We start from the raw sequence: 17,555 nt of genomic DNA, 5'->3' as shown, positions 1-17,555 counted from the left end.
AGGACATACAGATGGCCACTAGGTATATAAAAAGATTCTCAACTTTCCACTGTTATCTTATTTCATCCAGCCAACACCCTATGAGGTAAGTACCATTGTTATCTGTCCCTGTATTATAGGTGAGGGAATCGGGTATAGTGAGGTGAGGTAATCCTCCCAACGTCATTTGTAAGTGGTAGAACATGGATTCCAACCCGCTCTGACACCTTCCAAAGCCGGTACTTTTTGGTCATCATTGGATTCAGGCCTGATATGGAGGTCTGGACCCTTAGGGCCTTGAGGTCCAAGATTCTATATATAGCTGGGGGAAAAAGTAAGACCCCTCCTCTAAGGGAAAGGCTCCGAGTGTAGGCAGAGAAGCAGGAGGTAGTCCCAGGTGGCATTGGATAAGGGATGTAAGCTTAAAGGACATGGAGGAGCAGTCAATGTGCGTCACCCCCACAGCTCGGCCACAACCGCTTGTCCTGTCGTTTAAAGATGCCTAGACCGTTCCTCCCCACCCCCCCCTACCCCCCCAAGGGACGGAGGCACAGTTCCGCAACGGCGACGTCGCGCGGCCAGGGAGCGTTGCGGCAGCGTGGTTCTGCGGCGGAGGTGGGGATCGGAATAACCCGCCGGTCCCTGGGCCAGGAGCGAGCTGGGGGCGGGGCGAGGGGCGGGGCCGCGGCCGCGGGGTTAAGGAGGGCGCGCGCCCCGGGGGCTGCGGCAGTTGCGCGCTAGGATTGCAACCGGGCGGCGAGACGGACGGTGAGTGCGGCGGGCCCCGCGGGCGGGAGGGGCGGGAGCGGGCGAGCGAACGAGGGAGTGAGGGAGCGAGCGAGCTAAGGAGGAAGGAGTGTGGCCCGTCTCCGAGCGCGTGGCCCGTCTCCGAGCCGCCGCCGGCCCCTCAGGCCCCACTCTCCACGCCCGAGCGCCCACCCGCGGGCCGTGTGGCCCGGGCACCCGCGTCTCCGCTGGCCCCTTCGCTGCGTGCGAGTCGCCCCTACCTCAGCGTAGCCCCCTCCTCCGCGTCGCCCCTTCCTCCTCGCCGCGGCGACGCCCCCAGCCTCACGTCACGCCCGCGCCATTGTTTCTCCGAGGCCGACGGGCTCGGACCCGTCTCGGCCTCGGAGCGCGCGGCCCTTCGCCTCCTGTTAGCCTTCCTCTGTGCGCCCTGTTGTCCCGCTTTTCTTTCAGGGTGATGGCAGTCCCCATCCCTCCTCACAGAGACTCCTCTTTCCTCAGGTCTGCCTGGTTTTTTGTGTTTTGTTTTTTTTCCTGGCCGCCGCCGGGCGTCCTCCCGTCCGCGCCCGGGGCCAGCCTTTCCGGCCTCCGGCCCGGACTTCCCGCCCCGCGCGCGCTCCCGGGGGACCCGAGAAGCTCGCGAACGGAGGCTCCGGGAGGGTGCTAGGTTGGACGAGGCGTTTTAGAAAGAGCCGCAAAAGTTGGTTTTGTCGTTCGCGGCACTTCCTGGAAAACTTCACGTCGAGTAGGCAAGCCTCCATAGAAACAGGCTTCTTTTCGAAGGTTCCCAAGTCGGGGGCCAGCTGGCCCGTGGCGGCCTATTCCTTCCCTTCCCGGAGACACCCCGGGAGCCCAGAGCCGAGAGCCGAGAGCGAGACGGCAGATCTGAGGCCTGGACCATTATTTGTTAAGAGCGTTTTGGGGTTTTTGACTCCAGTCAGTAGGCCTCAAGCTTTTTGAAAGCTGTAGGTAGAGCTGGCGTCAGATTTATTTCCGGTCTCCCCTTCCCCCCCACCCTTTAGTCTTTGGGCGGTTGTGTTGGAGAGTTGCGAAGGGCAGTGCTCTGCAATGACTAGTCACTATTTTAGGGTGTGTGTGTGTACGTGTGTGTCGTGGTGCGGACAGGTTCTTCATGTCTGTACACGAGTTTGTCTCTTAAGGCAACGATTGCAAACGCTGCTAGCTCTAATGCGAAAGAGAAAATGTTGAAACGGTGCCCTTTACCGTGGCAACATAATATTGTTGAGGTTTTTTAAATATTTACCATCACACTGCAACGATAGATTTCTCCTAATGAAGGCATCCAGGCCTGGAGAGGTTAATGAAGACACAGCTAGTTAGCAATTAGAATAAACTCAACGTGCTAGGCAGATAGTAGCACACACATACTAAAATGCATTATTTAATTTAATTTATGAGAGAGGACAACCGGGGAGAGGGGAAGTTGAGAAACTTATATTTGTTGTTCCACCTATCCATGCACTCATTGGTTGATTCCTGAGTGTGCCCTTGATCAGAAATGGAACCCGCAACCTTGGCATATGGGGAGTGGTACCTACAACCTTGGCATATGGGGAGGATGCTCTAGACAGCTGAGCTGTCAGGCCAGGGCCAAAATGCATTTCTGTTGCAATGTAAGCCACTACATTTCATTGCATTGCTTTATAATCCTCATTAATCCAGAAGTTTGACTTTAGAAGTTAATAATCTTAAAGTAAGAAGGCTGAAGGAGATGTTCTGCAAGGTTTCATTCAGTTCTAAGATTTAATTCCATTATATGAAAGTTTATAATCAGCTGCAAGTTCCCAAAACTTTATAATTGTAGGAAGATTTACAAAGATACTATTTACTTACAGTATCTGCAAGCCTAATTATAGTGATAGCAGGTGTATAAAGCTAAAGAAAGCCAAGTTACAGTGAAATGTTAGGAGGAGTAATGATCTGTAGGTTATTTCCAATAGTGTTATGGTGAAAGAAAGCACACAAAACCTGAGGTGTGTTCTTAATGTTTTTTTTTGTTGCTTAACTCATCTAAAAGCTTAATTCACTGAAATAGTTAAGCAACTTTGTTATAAATTATACTCTTCCTGTTTATCTAAACATAGTTTTTGTGCAATTATAATTGCTACATTCATATCATTGTTAATTTAGCACTTACCCATATTTCTGGGATGCCCATGTATCTAGAAAATTTATCTCTTATTTGTATAAAGGCTTGTAGCAAGCTTTTATGTCTAAAAGTCAACAATGCCTGGCATATAGGCTCTCAATTTTTGTTGAATGAATGTAGTATTTTGAGCTGTTTAGACATCTATGAACACAATGTTAAGTAGCACAGGGAATATGTTAAGTGACATGTGAGTAGTAAATGTAGGAGATAGCATCAGAAATGATTCAGGGCATGGATTTTGGAATCCAGGTTTGAGATCCGTCTTGTCATTTAACATGCATGCAACCTTGGAGGACTTAACCTTAGCTAATCTTATTCAGTTTCTCTTACCATGAAAACGGGAAATATAGAACAAACTTCACAGGGTTTTATATATTAACCGGGATAATTCCATTGAAGCAATACTGGCATACATTAAATTCTCTATACATGTTAGCTATTACTATTTTTTGGTACAGAGTGGAGAGATTATTGTAGGTTGGTAGAATCAGGGAGAACATACAGAAGGTGGCACATGAGAGTAAGGAGAAGATTCAAAAGAGATATTGCGGGGTTAATGATAAAGGATTTGGTATAGTAATAGTATGATAGAGCTGGTTAGAGAAATTTTGGTAAACTGTTTACAAGATATTCTGTCTACATGAATTTCTTGCATTTAGAGCAGAATTAATGAAGTAAGATAACACTTTTTGTGAATAGTTGGTTTTTTGTGTGGCTGTGTGTGTGTGTGTGTGTGTGTTATCCATTCAGGCCTAAAAAAGTTTAGATTTAAGGAAGTTGATAGCAAATTATTGCGGAGTGATAAGGTCCTCGTCACTTGACACAACCATTTGAAATTTGATTGTGTTCTTTGATTGGTTACCTGAGTTTGCAGTGGCTGTTTTTTCTATTTTGTGGAAAACAACTGGAGCAGCAAACCAATAAAAATAACAAAATTGCCAACAGAGTAGCAAAGCTACCCCTTTTTTAGTCAGAATACAGAATCAAAAGGATTAGATTAATTTGGAGAGTGTTGAACTATTTGTTCCTGCATTTTGTTGGTATTTCTTAGTTGGGAAGCATTATTAAGAAGGTGAGATGAAAAAATGTGCTGTCAGGGTCAGTTTGTAAAGAGAAGACTGTATATGTATCAGTAAGTTTAAATTTGTTGGGTATGTTTCCATTTCAGATGTTAAGTGGAATATTTTTTTTAAGTTTCTTGGTCATTTTAATGAGGTTTCTCTAATGTTTTAATTTATTTTATTTTATTTTATTTTATCTGTTTTGCGGGGTGGGATCAAACTTTTATTGAGGGCATTTAGATGATGGTCGGAGGGCTAGGAGGACAATGAGATAGAAGTCCTCAGCCTCTCCCTGTCTCCCCAGCTTCACAGCCACCAAAAAGTTAAAGTTTAAAAAAAATATATGAAATATTTCAAACATAGAAAATAATGTAATGTTAGTATAATTATAGACCATCATATTTATTTACTTCCTTTTTTATTTTTTTATCGAATTTATTGGGGTGACACTGGTTAACAAAATTAAACAGGTTTCAGGTGCACAAATCTACAACACACCATATGTACACTACATTGTGTGTTTACCACCCCAAGTCAAGTTTCCGTCCATTACCATTTATTCCCCCTATATACTCCCTCCCCCCCATATATTTCCCCTGCTCCTCATTCCCCCAGCAGTCACCACATTGTTCATGTTCGTGAGGTTTCTCTCCCTCTGCATTTAAAAAAATGTTTTATTGATTTTCTCACAGAGAGGAAGGGAGAGGGATAGAAAATTAGAAACATCGATGAAAGAGAAACATCAATCAGCTGCCTCCTGCACAACTCCCACTGGGGATGTACCCACAACCAAGGTACATGCCCTTGACTGGAATTGAACCTGGGACCCTTCAGTCCGCAGGCTGACGCTCTATCTAGTCAGGGCACCCTCTGCATTTTTTGTTCAGTCCTCCTACCCCTCCCACCATCATATTTAGTTTATTTAGTTTATGGGTTATTTCCCCCCTCCTCCCATTTCCTAATTGTGGGAAGGGATTTACATATATATTAGTATATGAGAGGAAGGGAGAGGGATAGAGAGTTAGAAACATCTGATCAGCTGCCTCCTGCACACCCCCTACTGGGGATGTGCCCACAACCAAGGTACATGCCCTTGACTGGAATTGAACCTGGGACCTTTCAGTCTGCAGGCTGGCACTCTATCAGTTGAGCCAAACCAGTTTTGGCGGATTTATATTTATTTTTTAAGGCCGACGCTCTATCCGTTGAGCCAAACCAGTTTCGGCGGGATTTATATTTATTTTTTAAAGGGATAACATTACAGATCAGTTGAGCCTGTATGAATCTTTGCTATCCTGTTTTCTTCTCTTGCCCTCTCCTAGCAGTAAACAGCCATGAATTTCAGGAATTATAATTCCCATAGTATGTACTCCGAGTGGCCAGATTATTATGATCTCTGAATGCATAATCTGGCAATTCTGTGTGTGTGTGTGTGTGTGTGTGTGTGTGTGTGTGTGTGTGTGTATAGAGGCCTGGTGCATGAATTCGTGCATGGGTGAGGTCCTGGACAGCCTGGCCAGGAGGAAAGGACATGGGGTTGGCCTGCCTGCTTGCTGGTCCAACTTCTGGTCAAGGGGACAATTTGCATATTAGCCTTTTAGGATATCTACTGAGTGGCCAGATTATTATACATTCAGAGATCATAATAATCTGGCCACTCAGTGTATATACAGTATCTATAAAAGTGCATATATTCTTATTTAATATACGTATGATTCTGCAAATTGCTTTTTTGTTTAATGATGTTTTTGATATATATCTACGTTGATAGATGTATTTTTAGTTCATTCATTTTTATTTGCTCTATAATAATCCATTATATGTATAAATCAGTTTTTTATGGATATTTAGGTATTCCCAACTTTTTTTTTCTTTTCTGTCATTAATAGTGCTGTAATAAACATTCTTGGCTTGTCATCTTGTTTACATGTGTGAGAGAGAATTCTACACCTAGGACAGAATTGACTAATGAGTTTGACCACTGGGATAGGGGCTTAATCACAAGGAACAACAAGAGCCTGTAATTATTGGAATTGAGGGTCTACGTTGGTGGTCGGCAAACTCATTAGTCAATAGAGCTGCAAATGTGGCTTGTGAGCCGTAGTTTGCTGACCACTGACCTAGGGAATTCTTAGGTGTAGGGTAAAAGGATTCTCAACTTTATTACATAATGATAAATTGTTTTCCAAAATACTAAATACAAAATTCTCAGGTTGCCAGAGTACCATTTTACCATGTCCTTTACATTGATATTGTCAGACTTTTAAAAACAAAATTAAATTTCATTTTAATTTGTTAATTGGTTATAAGTAGGTTGAACTTCTTTGCGTTCATTTATTTTAAGGTGTATTTTTCTGCAAATTGCTGTTTATATCCATTCTTTTTTTCTGTTGGCTTGTTTGCTTTTCTGTCATTGGTTTGTAGATCTCTTTATACTTTATACTAATCCTCTCTTAGTTATGGTATTGCAAGTATCTTCTTGCTATATGGTTTCTGTTTACTTTTTGTTGTATAGAGGTTTTATATTTTCATTTAAACTTTTTATGTGAAAAAATTTACTCCTATAGAAAACTGTAATAATACACCTTATATCTTTCATCTGGACTTGCCAGTGGTTAACATTTTGCCACATTGACTTTATCTTTCATATCTACATTTTTTTCCTGAACCATTTAAAAAAAAATCCTCACTCAAGGATATATTTATTGATTTTGGAGAGAGGGAGGGAAAGGGAGAAAGAGAAACATCTATGTAATCTCTATATGTGCCCTGACCAGGAATCAAACCTGTAACCTTTTTGGTGTAGGGGACAATGCTCCAGTCAGGTGAGCCTCCAGGCCAGGGCTTTTTTTGTGAACCATTTAAAAGCAAGTTGTAGACATCATGGCACTTCAGACCCCAAAAGATTTACTTGAATAACCGTGACTGGTTTTTCTCAGTGGTTAGAATGTTGGCTTGTGGTCCAAAGGGTCATGATTTTAATTCCCAATCAAAGGCACTACTTCAGTTGGGTTGCAAATTCCCCAGTCCTGGTTGAAGCAACCAATTGATGTGGGTGTGCCTCTCTTAAGTCCATGATTCTCATCTCCCTCCTTTCTACTCTCACTGGAAATGAATGGAAAAAATATCCTCAAGTGAGGATTAAAAAAAAAAAAAAAAAAGATTTGAATATCCTAAGAACAAGGATTCCTACAAAACTATAATAAAAATTATCACATTTACTATGGATGCAACTTTATTATCTAATATCCAGTGTATATTGAAAATTTCTCAGTGGTCCCAATAATGACCTATATAGCTATTTTCTAACTCCATCCCTAGTCCAGAATCTAGCCATAGATCATGAATTGTATTTAGTTCCCATGTCCTTTTAGTTACTTTCAACCCACAAAAAGTCCCAGCTTTTTGTTTGCATAATATTGATAAATTTGAAGAGCCCAGGCCAGTTGTCTTATAGAATCCCTCTCAATTTGGATGTCTCATCATTTCTTCTGTTTTGATTCAGGTGGAATGTTTTGGCAGGAATATGTTTTAAATTTTAGTATAGCCAAATTTGTCCATCTTTTTTTATGGTTTGTATTGTCTTTTATCCAAGAAAATCTTCCCCTGCCCTAGCTGGTGTGCCTTAGTTGGTTGGGGGTCATCCCATGCACTGAAAGGTTGCCTGTTCAATTCCCAGTAGGGAGTAGGTCCATATTTTCCTTTCACATTGATGTTTCTCTCTCTCTCTTCCTTTTTCTCTCAAAATCAAAAAAATTTTTTTTTTTAAATCCTTACCTACCTTGATGTCATAAGGCTGTTCATCTCTATTTTCTTCTAAAAATTTAATGGTTTAGCTTTTCATATTTAGGTTTATATATGCTATTATTTCTTAGCCTATCTTTTAATATGGTTCATTTAGAATGTGTTCCACATTTTTTAAAAAAATCTTCCCTCAAGGATATGTTTAATTTAGGGGGCAGAGGGAGGGAAAGAGAAAGGGGGGAAGGGGAGGACATGGGAGGGACCCTAGCTGGTTTGGCTCAGTGTATAGTGCGTGAGCTTGCAGATTGAAGGGTCCCAGGTTCGATTACAATAAAGGGCTCATGTTCAGGTAGTGGGCTTAATCCCCAGTGGGGGCATGCAGGAGGCAGCCAATAAATGATTCTCTCTAATCATTGATGTTTCTATCTCTCCCTCTCCCTTCCTCTCTGAAATAAAAATAAAAGGGTCACTCTTCTTTAAAAAAAAAAAAAAAAGATAGAAATAGGGAGAGAGAAAAATCAGTCTCTTGCCTTATATTTGTGCCCCAGTCAGGGACCAAACTCACAACCCAGGTATGTACCCGGACTAGGAATCAAACCCACAACCTTTCAGTGTTCAGGACAACACTCCAGCGCGGGCTGTGTCACACATTCTTTTCTGTCATTGTGTTTGTCATAAAATTGCTCTGTGTAAGTTCATAAGGAGAGGACAACTTATGTTAGGTTCTAAACTTGGGCCAAACAGTGTAGAAGGTAACAATTTAGACTTATCTATTATAGTCTAAATATTTTACATTACAAATTTCCATTACTCTACAGTATTTTTTTAAATTTGCCTAGCCTTGGCTGGATTGCTCATTTGGTTGGAGCATGGTCCTGTGCACCAAAAGGTGTGGGTTCAGTCCCAGCTGGGGTCTGTACAGGAGGCAGCCGATCAATGTTTCTCTTTCACATGGATGTTTTTCTCTCTCCTCCTTCCTCTCTAAGGATCAGTGGAAACATATCTTTGGGTGAGGATTGCAATAAATATGTAAATAAAGTAATTTGCCTATAAAGATGAGAATTTAATGTGTTTTACTAGTTATCCTTGGAAAACATATGGCAATCTTATTTCTTAACTAGTCATGTTAGAATCTCTAGGTTTATGTTTTAGAGCTGCTAAGTAAATCAGCTAAAAGATACAACTCAAACATTCCATATCAATATTGTAAGAATTTTAAGATATATCTACAAGTTTAAGTGGTATGGTATAAATAAGACCAAGCTGTAACTTGGAGAGTAAACAATTTTTTTTACAAATCAGAAATCAGTAAGTGCCATATTTTTAGCCTTGAATTATTTATTCTGTGGCATTTTAGATGAGGTAATTTTATGTGGAACTAGGAGATGTCAGGAAAAAAACACACCTACAAATAGGACATTAGATTTAGAATAATTAGATTGACATGAAAAAATGTGTAAAATTATATAGCCTTTGGCACCTTTTCGGTACTCTGAAGTTGTGACTCTGAAAGTAGAAAGCTATTATAACATTCCTCCAAACATTAAGTACTGTATTGTGCAGAGGTTGCAGTATTTAAACAATGTGGGGCATGGCATTATAAATAATTTATTAAGGACTATGTGTCAGCCACTATACTTAGCACCTTGCACTTATTGATGCATTGAATCTGACCATTTTGGAGTGGAAGAAACTGAAGTGATTGTATAATTTATTTAATCATAGAGCTCATTAGTGCTGAAGCCAGGTTTGAACCTATACAGTATAGCTCCAGAATCTGCACACTTCATTGCAAGTAAAATTTTATGACCCTGGTTAAGTTATTTAACTTCCCTGTACTGTCGTCTTCTTTGTATAATGAAGATAGTACCTATTAATAATTCATACTGTTGTGAGATCAATTAGATAAAATATGTATAGTGCTTAGAATAACACATGAAAAGAAGTGACCACTCAATAAATGTTAGCTATTATTATTTTAGCATTAAAGGCCCTGTGCATAAAATATGTGCATGGGGGCAGGGGAGGGGGTTTGTCTTTCAGCCCAGCCTGCACCCTCTCCAATCTGGGACCCATAGAGGGCAGTCAGACATCCCTCTCACAATCCAGGACTGCTGGCTCCCAACTGCCCACCTGCCTGTCTTCCTGATTGCCCCTAACCACTTCTGCCTGCCAGCCTGATCACCCCCTAACCACTTTCATGCCAGCCTGATTGATGCCTAATTGCTCCCCTGCCAGCCGTTTGCCCCCAACTTCCCTCTGCTGGCCTGATCATGGATTAATTCCTGGTCAGGGCACATACCTGGGTTGCTGGCTCATTCCCTCTGGGGACCTATAGGAGGCAGCCAGTCAATGATTCTCTTCATCATTGATGTTTCTATCTCCTCTCTGAAATCAATTAAAAAAAATCAATTAAAAAGAAAAAGACTAAAATTTCAGGTTGGTGAGAAAGTTTGAAGAAACAATTCAAAATTTGTTTCAAATGTGGTGCGGGTAGGCTAAAAGAGGTCAATGGGGGAAAAATGGGGACATGTAATACTTTCAACAATAAAGACTTTAAAAGAAATTTGTTTCAAAGCATGTTCAGTGTTCTTAGAATGAAAATGGTTGATTATAAAATTTGTAAATTCTAAGCTTTATATTTCACAAAATAAATTCCAATGAAGTTTAGTAAAACACTGAGTTCATATTTAGTTACTGGTATCATTTTATTACCTATATTGACATAACTTAATTCCATTGAAAATTGAATATTTATTTGGTAGGGCCTCCCGATAGCCAAAGATATTGAGAAAATCAGATCAGTACTCCTCCAGGGTAAAGAAAACATGACTTTTTAGTTCATACTCTATAAATTTCTGTGAGATAGATGTTCAAAAATTTTCCCCACGGGATGTTACTAAAAAACAATTTGTGTAAACCACAGCGGCATGATAATGCCAAGATATATTCTGTCAGGGCTTTGAGCTTTGGAGTTGAGGATATTTCAGTGCTAATTAAATACATTTGGGTCACTAAAACAAACAAAAAGAAAAATGAATATATGATTCAAACTGCCATGTGTATTAAAAACACTTTGCCTGATGATAGGCCTTTAATATATATTATATTTAAGTGCTATTCACTTCTTTCCAAGTGAATTACTGATGTGACCTGAAGCAGGTTGCTAATAACCAGGCTTACCCCACAGTTTCAGTTACTCTTGCTTCCTGTTTTTAGCAGTTGCCTGGAACTGTTGGGGCAGCTGGTTTCCCTTTCTTTGGGGGAAGGTGGTATTAGTGATGAAGGAAACTGTATGTTTTGCCTGTGAAGTATTTTTAAAGTGTGAGACTCTAATATTTAAAATGCTTAAGAGTTTATTTCAGTTGTTATGTGTCAAGTACAACTACTTTGCTTGCTGGATATTTTATAAGAAAACAGAATTATTTAACTGTACCACATGTACCACTATTGTTTAAGAGGAATTAAAATTAGAGTTTTTTATTTATTAGCTGCTGCTAATATTAAACTACTCTTAAGCTTGACACTGTAAACAGGTGATAAGTGAAATGTTTACTTTTTGGAACTCTTTTTTTTTTTTTTTTTTGCCAGATGATAAACAATCATCTTTAATTTTATTGTTACTATGAAATATATTTAAGCATTAGATAGACTGTTTCTGGATAGAGTTCAAAAGTCTGTCATAATAATGTTAAGACATCCTATATAATAAAGAGGTAATCGAAAATTAACCCTCACACTCTCACAAGATGGCTTCCTACAACCAGGTCAGCAGGGGAGTTAGTGAGGGATGACCAAATGACTGAACAAGCAGGCTGTGTGGGCCGACCAAGCTGGCAGGGGTGTTAGTGAGGGATGACCAACAACTGAACAGCCACTGCATGGGGTAACCAGGCTGGGGGGGGGGGCATAAGGGGTGACAGGCTAGTGGGGGGTGAGGGGGAGGGGGGGCCAGTTGGGGGTGACCAGGCTGGTGGGGGGGGCAGTTAGGGGTGATCAGGCAGACAGGCAGGTGAGTGATTAGGAGTCAGCGGTCCAGGATTGTGAAAAGGATGTCCAACTGCTGGTTTAAATTGGGCCTAAACTGGTAGTCCAACATCCCCTCGGGTCCTGGATTGGAGAGGGTGCAAGCTGGGCTGAGGGGGACCCCTCCTCCTGCACGAATTTCGTGCATAGGGCCTCTAGTATTAGGAAAACTTCATTTGAGAAGTTGTTTGAAGATACTGATTTAAGAAAAATTTTATCTCTTTAGCTTCACATAACTTTGTACCCCTTTTTAGTGATAATATGGTTATTTAATTATGTTCATATTTCTAGTTGAATAAAATTTTATGTGACCTTTGCTGAGACTATAAGTTGAATCTTTTAAATAAAATATATTTATTTTACCCTGGCCAATTTGGCTCAGTGATAAGAAGATTGGCTCTCAGACCTAAGAGTCATGGGTTCAATTCCCAGTCAAGGGCATGTACCTCAATTACAGGTTCAATCTTCAGCCCTGGTCAGGGTGCATGTGGGAGACAACCAGTCAATGTGTGTCTCTCACGTTGATGTTTCTTTCTCTCTCTTTTTCCCTCTCACCCTCTCCCTTGCACTATCTTTAAAAAAAAAAAAAAATTAATAGAAAAAATCCTCGGGTGAGGATTAATAAAAAAAAAAAGTGTTTTTCTTAATCCATGAGTAATATAAGAAAGTACTTTGAATTTTTCCTGCAAATAATTTGAAGAAAGTAATTTTAAAAATGAGGGAAATCTCTTCTTAGTGTAATTACTACCTCTAATTTGTTAGAAATTAGGAAAAAAAGCCTGACTTAAAAAAATAGTTTTATTGAAGTATAAATATGTGTAACAACCTACACATATTTAGAAAGTGCAATAAGTTTTGACATATGGAGACACCTGTGAAACAGTCACTATAATCAAGGTAATGAACATATCCCCAAAGTTTCCTTAGGGCTTTTTGCAGCCTCACTGTTCCACCCCAGACAACCACTTGTCTGTTTTCTGTCACTATAAATTAGTTTGCATTTTTTAGAATTCTATATAAATGGAATCTTTTTTTTTTCTTTCACTCAGCATAATTTTGGTATTTAGGTTGTATATCAGTAGTTCATTGCATAATAGTATTCTATTTTATGAAGTACCACAATGGGTCCTTTAACCGGTTCATAAGACATTTGGTTTGTTTTCAGTTTTGACAATTACAAAGCTGCTATGGAATATTTGTCTATAAGTCTTTATATAAATGCTAGTAGCTCTGCGAGCAAATCCGTGCGCCAGTAGCTCTTTGCGGGGCCTGGCTGCTGCGCCCATGCTGCCCAGAGGCTCTCCGTGGCCCAGAGGCCCATCTGTGGCTGGGCGCAGATGCTTGCCTTGTTGCTGAGGTGAAGAAGCAGGCATTCTGCTGGGCCACTTATGCTGCCAGCTCTCAACGGCCACCCCCCCCCCCCCCCCAAGACTGGGGGACTCTGGCGGGCTAAGAGGTCTGGGTGACACCATCTTTGTGATAGAGTGATGGTTAATTTGCATGACCATTGTCATTATTTCCTTGCCTTATTTATTTGATTCATACTATATACCAACTGTTGCTACCAAACACAATCCTCCTATATAATGAAAGCCTAATATGCTAAGTGTCCAGTCAACTGGTCAGCCGTTCATTGATCTTTTGTTTTTTGTTTTGTCTCTATGTCATTTATTTCTGCTCTGATCTTTATTATCTCCTTTTCTTCTCACTCTGAGCTTTTCTTGTTGCTCTCTAATTCTTTAAGTTCTAGAGTTAGATAATTTATTACTATTTTTTCTTGTTTTTTGAGGTAGGCCTGTAGAGCTGTGAACTTCCCTCTCAGGACTACTTCACTGTGTTCCATAGGTTTGGATTGTTGTTTTCATTGTCATTTGTTTCCAGGATGTTTATAATTTCTTCTTGGATCTCTTTGGTAATCCAATCATTGTTTAATAGCATTCTATCGAGCATCTAAATCAGTGGTTCTCAACCTTTCTAATGCTGTGACCCTTTAATACAGTTCCTCATGTTGTGGTGACCCCCAACCATAAAATTATTTTTGTTGCTACTTTACAACTGTAATTTTGCTACTGTTATGAATTGTAATGTAAATATTGTGTTTTCTGATTGTCTTAGGTGACCCTGCTTGTTGTATTGATCCTTTTAATATTATGAAGTGACCTTCCTTATCTCTTGTTATGGCATCACTTTGAGGTCTATTTTGTGCAAGGAGGCAGTCAATACATGTTTCTCTCATCCTCTCCCTCTCCCTCCCTCCCTCCCTCCCCCTCTCCCCCCCTCCCCCTTTCCCTTCTCCCCCTCTCCTCATTGGTCCCTCGTTCCCTCCCTTCCACTCTAAAAATCAATGGAAAGAATATCCCCAAGTGAGGATTAACAAAAAATAAATTAAAAAAAACATATGTATCTTTAAAAATCAGGTATCATTATTAAGCTTCTAAATTACAATACTAATTTTCTTTTCTAGAATTCAGAATACAATTAAAATGACAACCTCCTGGAGTGATCGATTACAGAATGCAGCAGATCTGCCTGCTAACATGGATAAACATGCCCTGAAAAAGTATCGGCGAGAAGCCTATCATCGGTAAGTATTTTGTCTATTTAATCCTCAAAATAGCTTTATAAAGTGGACACATATTATCTTTATTTAAGAGATGATGAAATAAACGTTCAGAGAAGTTAGGCAATTTATCCTAGATTATATAGCAAATTTATGGCTCAAGTCTAGTTTTGGTGTAGTCTAGACTTTTAATCAGTACTACACCATACTAATGCTGCCTTTTTTAAATTTCTCACTGCTACTTACTACTAAAAAATAAAAGTTCTTTTTTTTAAAATAATATATATATTTTTTAATTATTTTTGTACATATACCAATGCCTCCCCCCCCGTACACACCCTCCCTCCCTAGAGTTTTGTGTCCATTGGTTGTACTTATATGCATGTATACAAGTCCTTCTGTTGATCTCTTATCTCCCCCAGATCTCCCCAACCTCTCCACTATAATTTGACAGTCTGCTTGTTGCTTTACTGTCTCTATATCTATCTTTTGGTTCTTCAGTTTATAATGTTTTTTTATCATCCATAAAAAAATAAAAGTTCTTAATAGCAGTCTTAAGCTGCTAGAAAATTGAACCTTAATGAGAATGAAATCCTATATAATAAAGAGATAATATGCACATTAACTGTCACTCCAACACAAGATGCTGCCCCCATCTGGTCAAAGATGGCTGCCCCCTTGTGGACAAAAGATGGCTGCCACAAGATGGCCAGCAGGGGATCTCAGTTGTGTACAATCAGGTCACCAAGGGAGGGCAGTTAGAGGTGACCAGGTCTGCAGGGGAGGGCATTTGGTCACTTTTCGTGGTAACCTTCCCAACTTGTGTCACATTCTTAGAAGGATGCAAATGATGAACTTAGGACCTCCCCAAAATGTGCTAATTTTTTAAATGTATTCTCAGTTTAAAACGGGTACTACCTTTTCAAATTCCAAGTAATCTTTTCTGCTTTTTGTTTTTGCTTATGTTCATTGGGAATGCTCATAACTTCTACATTCTTGGTTTGGTTTGGTCAGTGAGGTTTTCTATTTTATCATCATTCAAAACAATTTTAAATACTTGTTGAATGGGTTGAACAACAGCTTCATGCAATGGAAGCTCTTTTTTTTTTTTAAGTCTGTGTTTTTTTGTTTTGTTTTTTAAAATATATTTTATTGAATTTTTTTTTACAGAGAGGAGGAGAGAGGGATAGAGAGTTAGAAACATTGATGAGAGAGAAACATCGATCAGCTGCCTCTTGCACACCTCCTACTGGGGATGTGCCCGCAACCAAGGTACATGCCCTTGACCAGAATCGAACCTAGGACTTTTCAGTCCGCAGACTGGCGCTCTATTCACTGAGCCAAACCGGTTTCAGTGGCAGCTATCCTTCTACATTATCTTCATCCAACAAATATTTATACTTCACCTACTCCTAGAGCTCAAGAATGTGGGCTGACAACAAATCTCTGTCTTAACAAGGAAGAGAAGCTCTAGTCCATCCCACTATACATAGTATGCCTATTTATTTTGTTTTATGGCCACCAGTGTTCTGTTTTGAACATTTAGTGGTGTAAATCTACCAGAGAAAGAAAAATAAGCCATATTTATACTAGTGGTATGCTTTAAGAACCAAAAAATTTACATAATTTTAATAAACAAGATCTACAGGAAATGCACACAACAGATTTTATCTACTTGAAACATGTAAATGATGAGAGTCAGATACAGAGTACATTTATGATTGGACGTAGGAACATTAGTGAGAGTGACAAGATACAAGGTTATGACACTGTTTCTGAAATTAGTTATAAGCAGTTAAAAATAAGAAGTGTAGGGTTTAGGTTTTGTGATATTGTGATCTCAGGGAGGCCAATTTGGTTTCTTTATCTGTAAACAGATGGCATTAAAAACTATGCTCAGTAATGTTTGTTGCAAATTAATAATTGTTTACTTGGGATCTCATAATCCACAACTACATTTTAGTCTTTGATCTATAAGTGAAACAAATGGGCTGAGCATTTACTGTCCAGATGCCTACCAGGTGGTGATTTCAGTGCTCTGTGACAATTCTCTGATGTTTGTTTATCCAAAGGAAACAAGGTATTTCATAACAAATTGATCTAACTCTATCAAGCAGAAATATCTGCTGATTGTGTAGCATTTCTAGATGTTAGGCTGCTATTATTCCTTAAACCTGAATAAGTAGAAACATTTCAGGTTCCCATCAAGGTAAAGACTCAAAACCAACCAGTGATACTAATGATTCTCTGCAATGTGTGAGACATATTGCTAGATATGCAGGGGAATTAAAGTGTAAATCAGAGTTGATGTGTATCTATATAAATAAAATGCATAACTTGCCTTTAGGAGAGATTTATGTGGAGTGATGTGTTTTATACTTTCTATTCAATGGAAACAAGGGTTAGAATTATGCAATGAAGAAAAATCATCTGGTAAACATCAAGTGTCCTCATTGTGTTTGATGTCATAGAGCTGAGTGTGCTTCTGACTCATTTGGAATGATATTTCCTGGAAGATTTTAGACAGGCTCAACACCCAACATTCTTCATGTACTTGAATGCAATTTTAATAATAGATAAGAAAAAGCATTTTCATGGGTTTTAGATCATTTAAAACATTTTTCTTTTTGTATTGTAGTAAAGTATAAACACCATAAAGTTTATCATTTTCGCTGTTTTTAAAGTGTTTACTGGTATTAAATACATTCACATTGTGCATCAACACCACCATCCATCTCTGTAACTATTTTCATCTTTAAAATTGGAACTCTATTCCTATCCCATATAATAAAAGGCTAATATGCAAATTGACCGAACAGCAGAATGACCGGTCACTATGATGAGCACTGACCACCAGGGGACAGACACTCAACACAGGAGTTGCCCCCTGATGGTCAGTTGGACATCCCCCAAGGTCTCCTTGTCTGTGAGAGGGCTTAGGCTGGGCTGAAGGGATGTCCCCTGCACCCCCCTTCCCTGCCAAGTGCACAAATTTTGTGCACAAGGCCTCTAGTTAAATAATAACTCCCCATTCTACCCTTCATCTAGCCCCTGGTAAACATCCACCATTATACTTTGTCTTTTATGATTTTGACTATTCTAAGTACCTCATATAAGTGGAATCAAAGTATTTGTCTTTTTGTGACTAGTTAATTTCACTTAGTAAAAGGTTCATTCATTGTAGCATATTGCAAAATTTCCTTTTAATATAAAAAATTGGGTATTTGAACTCAGAGTATTTGCTTTTATTAATTAAAAATTTTAAATAGAA

The 17,555-nt window shown here is 39.6% G+C and overlaps 1 protein-coding gene across 7 annotated transcripts in view; it reads left to right on the top strand.

Annotated features, from left to right (window-relative positions):
• Nucleotides 1-658: 658 nt before the first annotated feature.
• The window catches only part of NT5C2 (5'-nucleotidase, cytosolic II), a 69,273-nt gene continuing 52,376 nt past the window's right edge, over nt 659-17,555 (top strand). For 3 of the 7 annotated variants that reach the window (XM_036437891.2, XM_045582048.1, XM_036437889.2), the window contains exon 1: nt 14,189-14,308. In XM_036437891.2, coding sequence (XP_036293784.1) covers nt 14,208-14,308 — 101 coding nt within the window. In that variant the 5' untranslated portion in view covers nt 14,189-14,207. Of the gene's footprint in view, nt 748-1,271; nt 1,379-8,689; nt 8,708-14,188; nt 14,309-17,555 lie in introns of those variants that run through there. The other 4 variants (XM_036437886.2, XM_045582049.1, XM_036437894.2 and 1 more) reach the window with 4 other exon arrangements.

Source organism: Pipistrellus kuhlii, unplaced genomic scaffold (assembly GCF_014108245.1).
Source record: "Pipistrellus kuhlii isolate mPipKuh1 unplaced genomic scaffold, mPipKuh1.p scaffold_m20_p_15, whole genome shotgun sequence".
NCBI classification, from domain to species: Eukaryota; Metazoa; Chordata; class Mammalia; order Chiroptera; family Vespertilionidae; genus Pipistrellus; species Pipistrellus kuhlii.
This window is presented reverse-complemented; position numbering and strand designations above follow the sequence as displayed.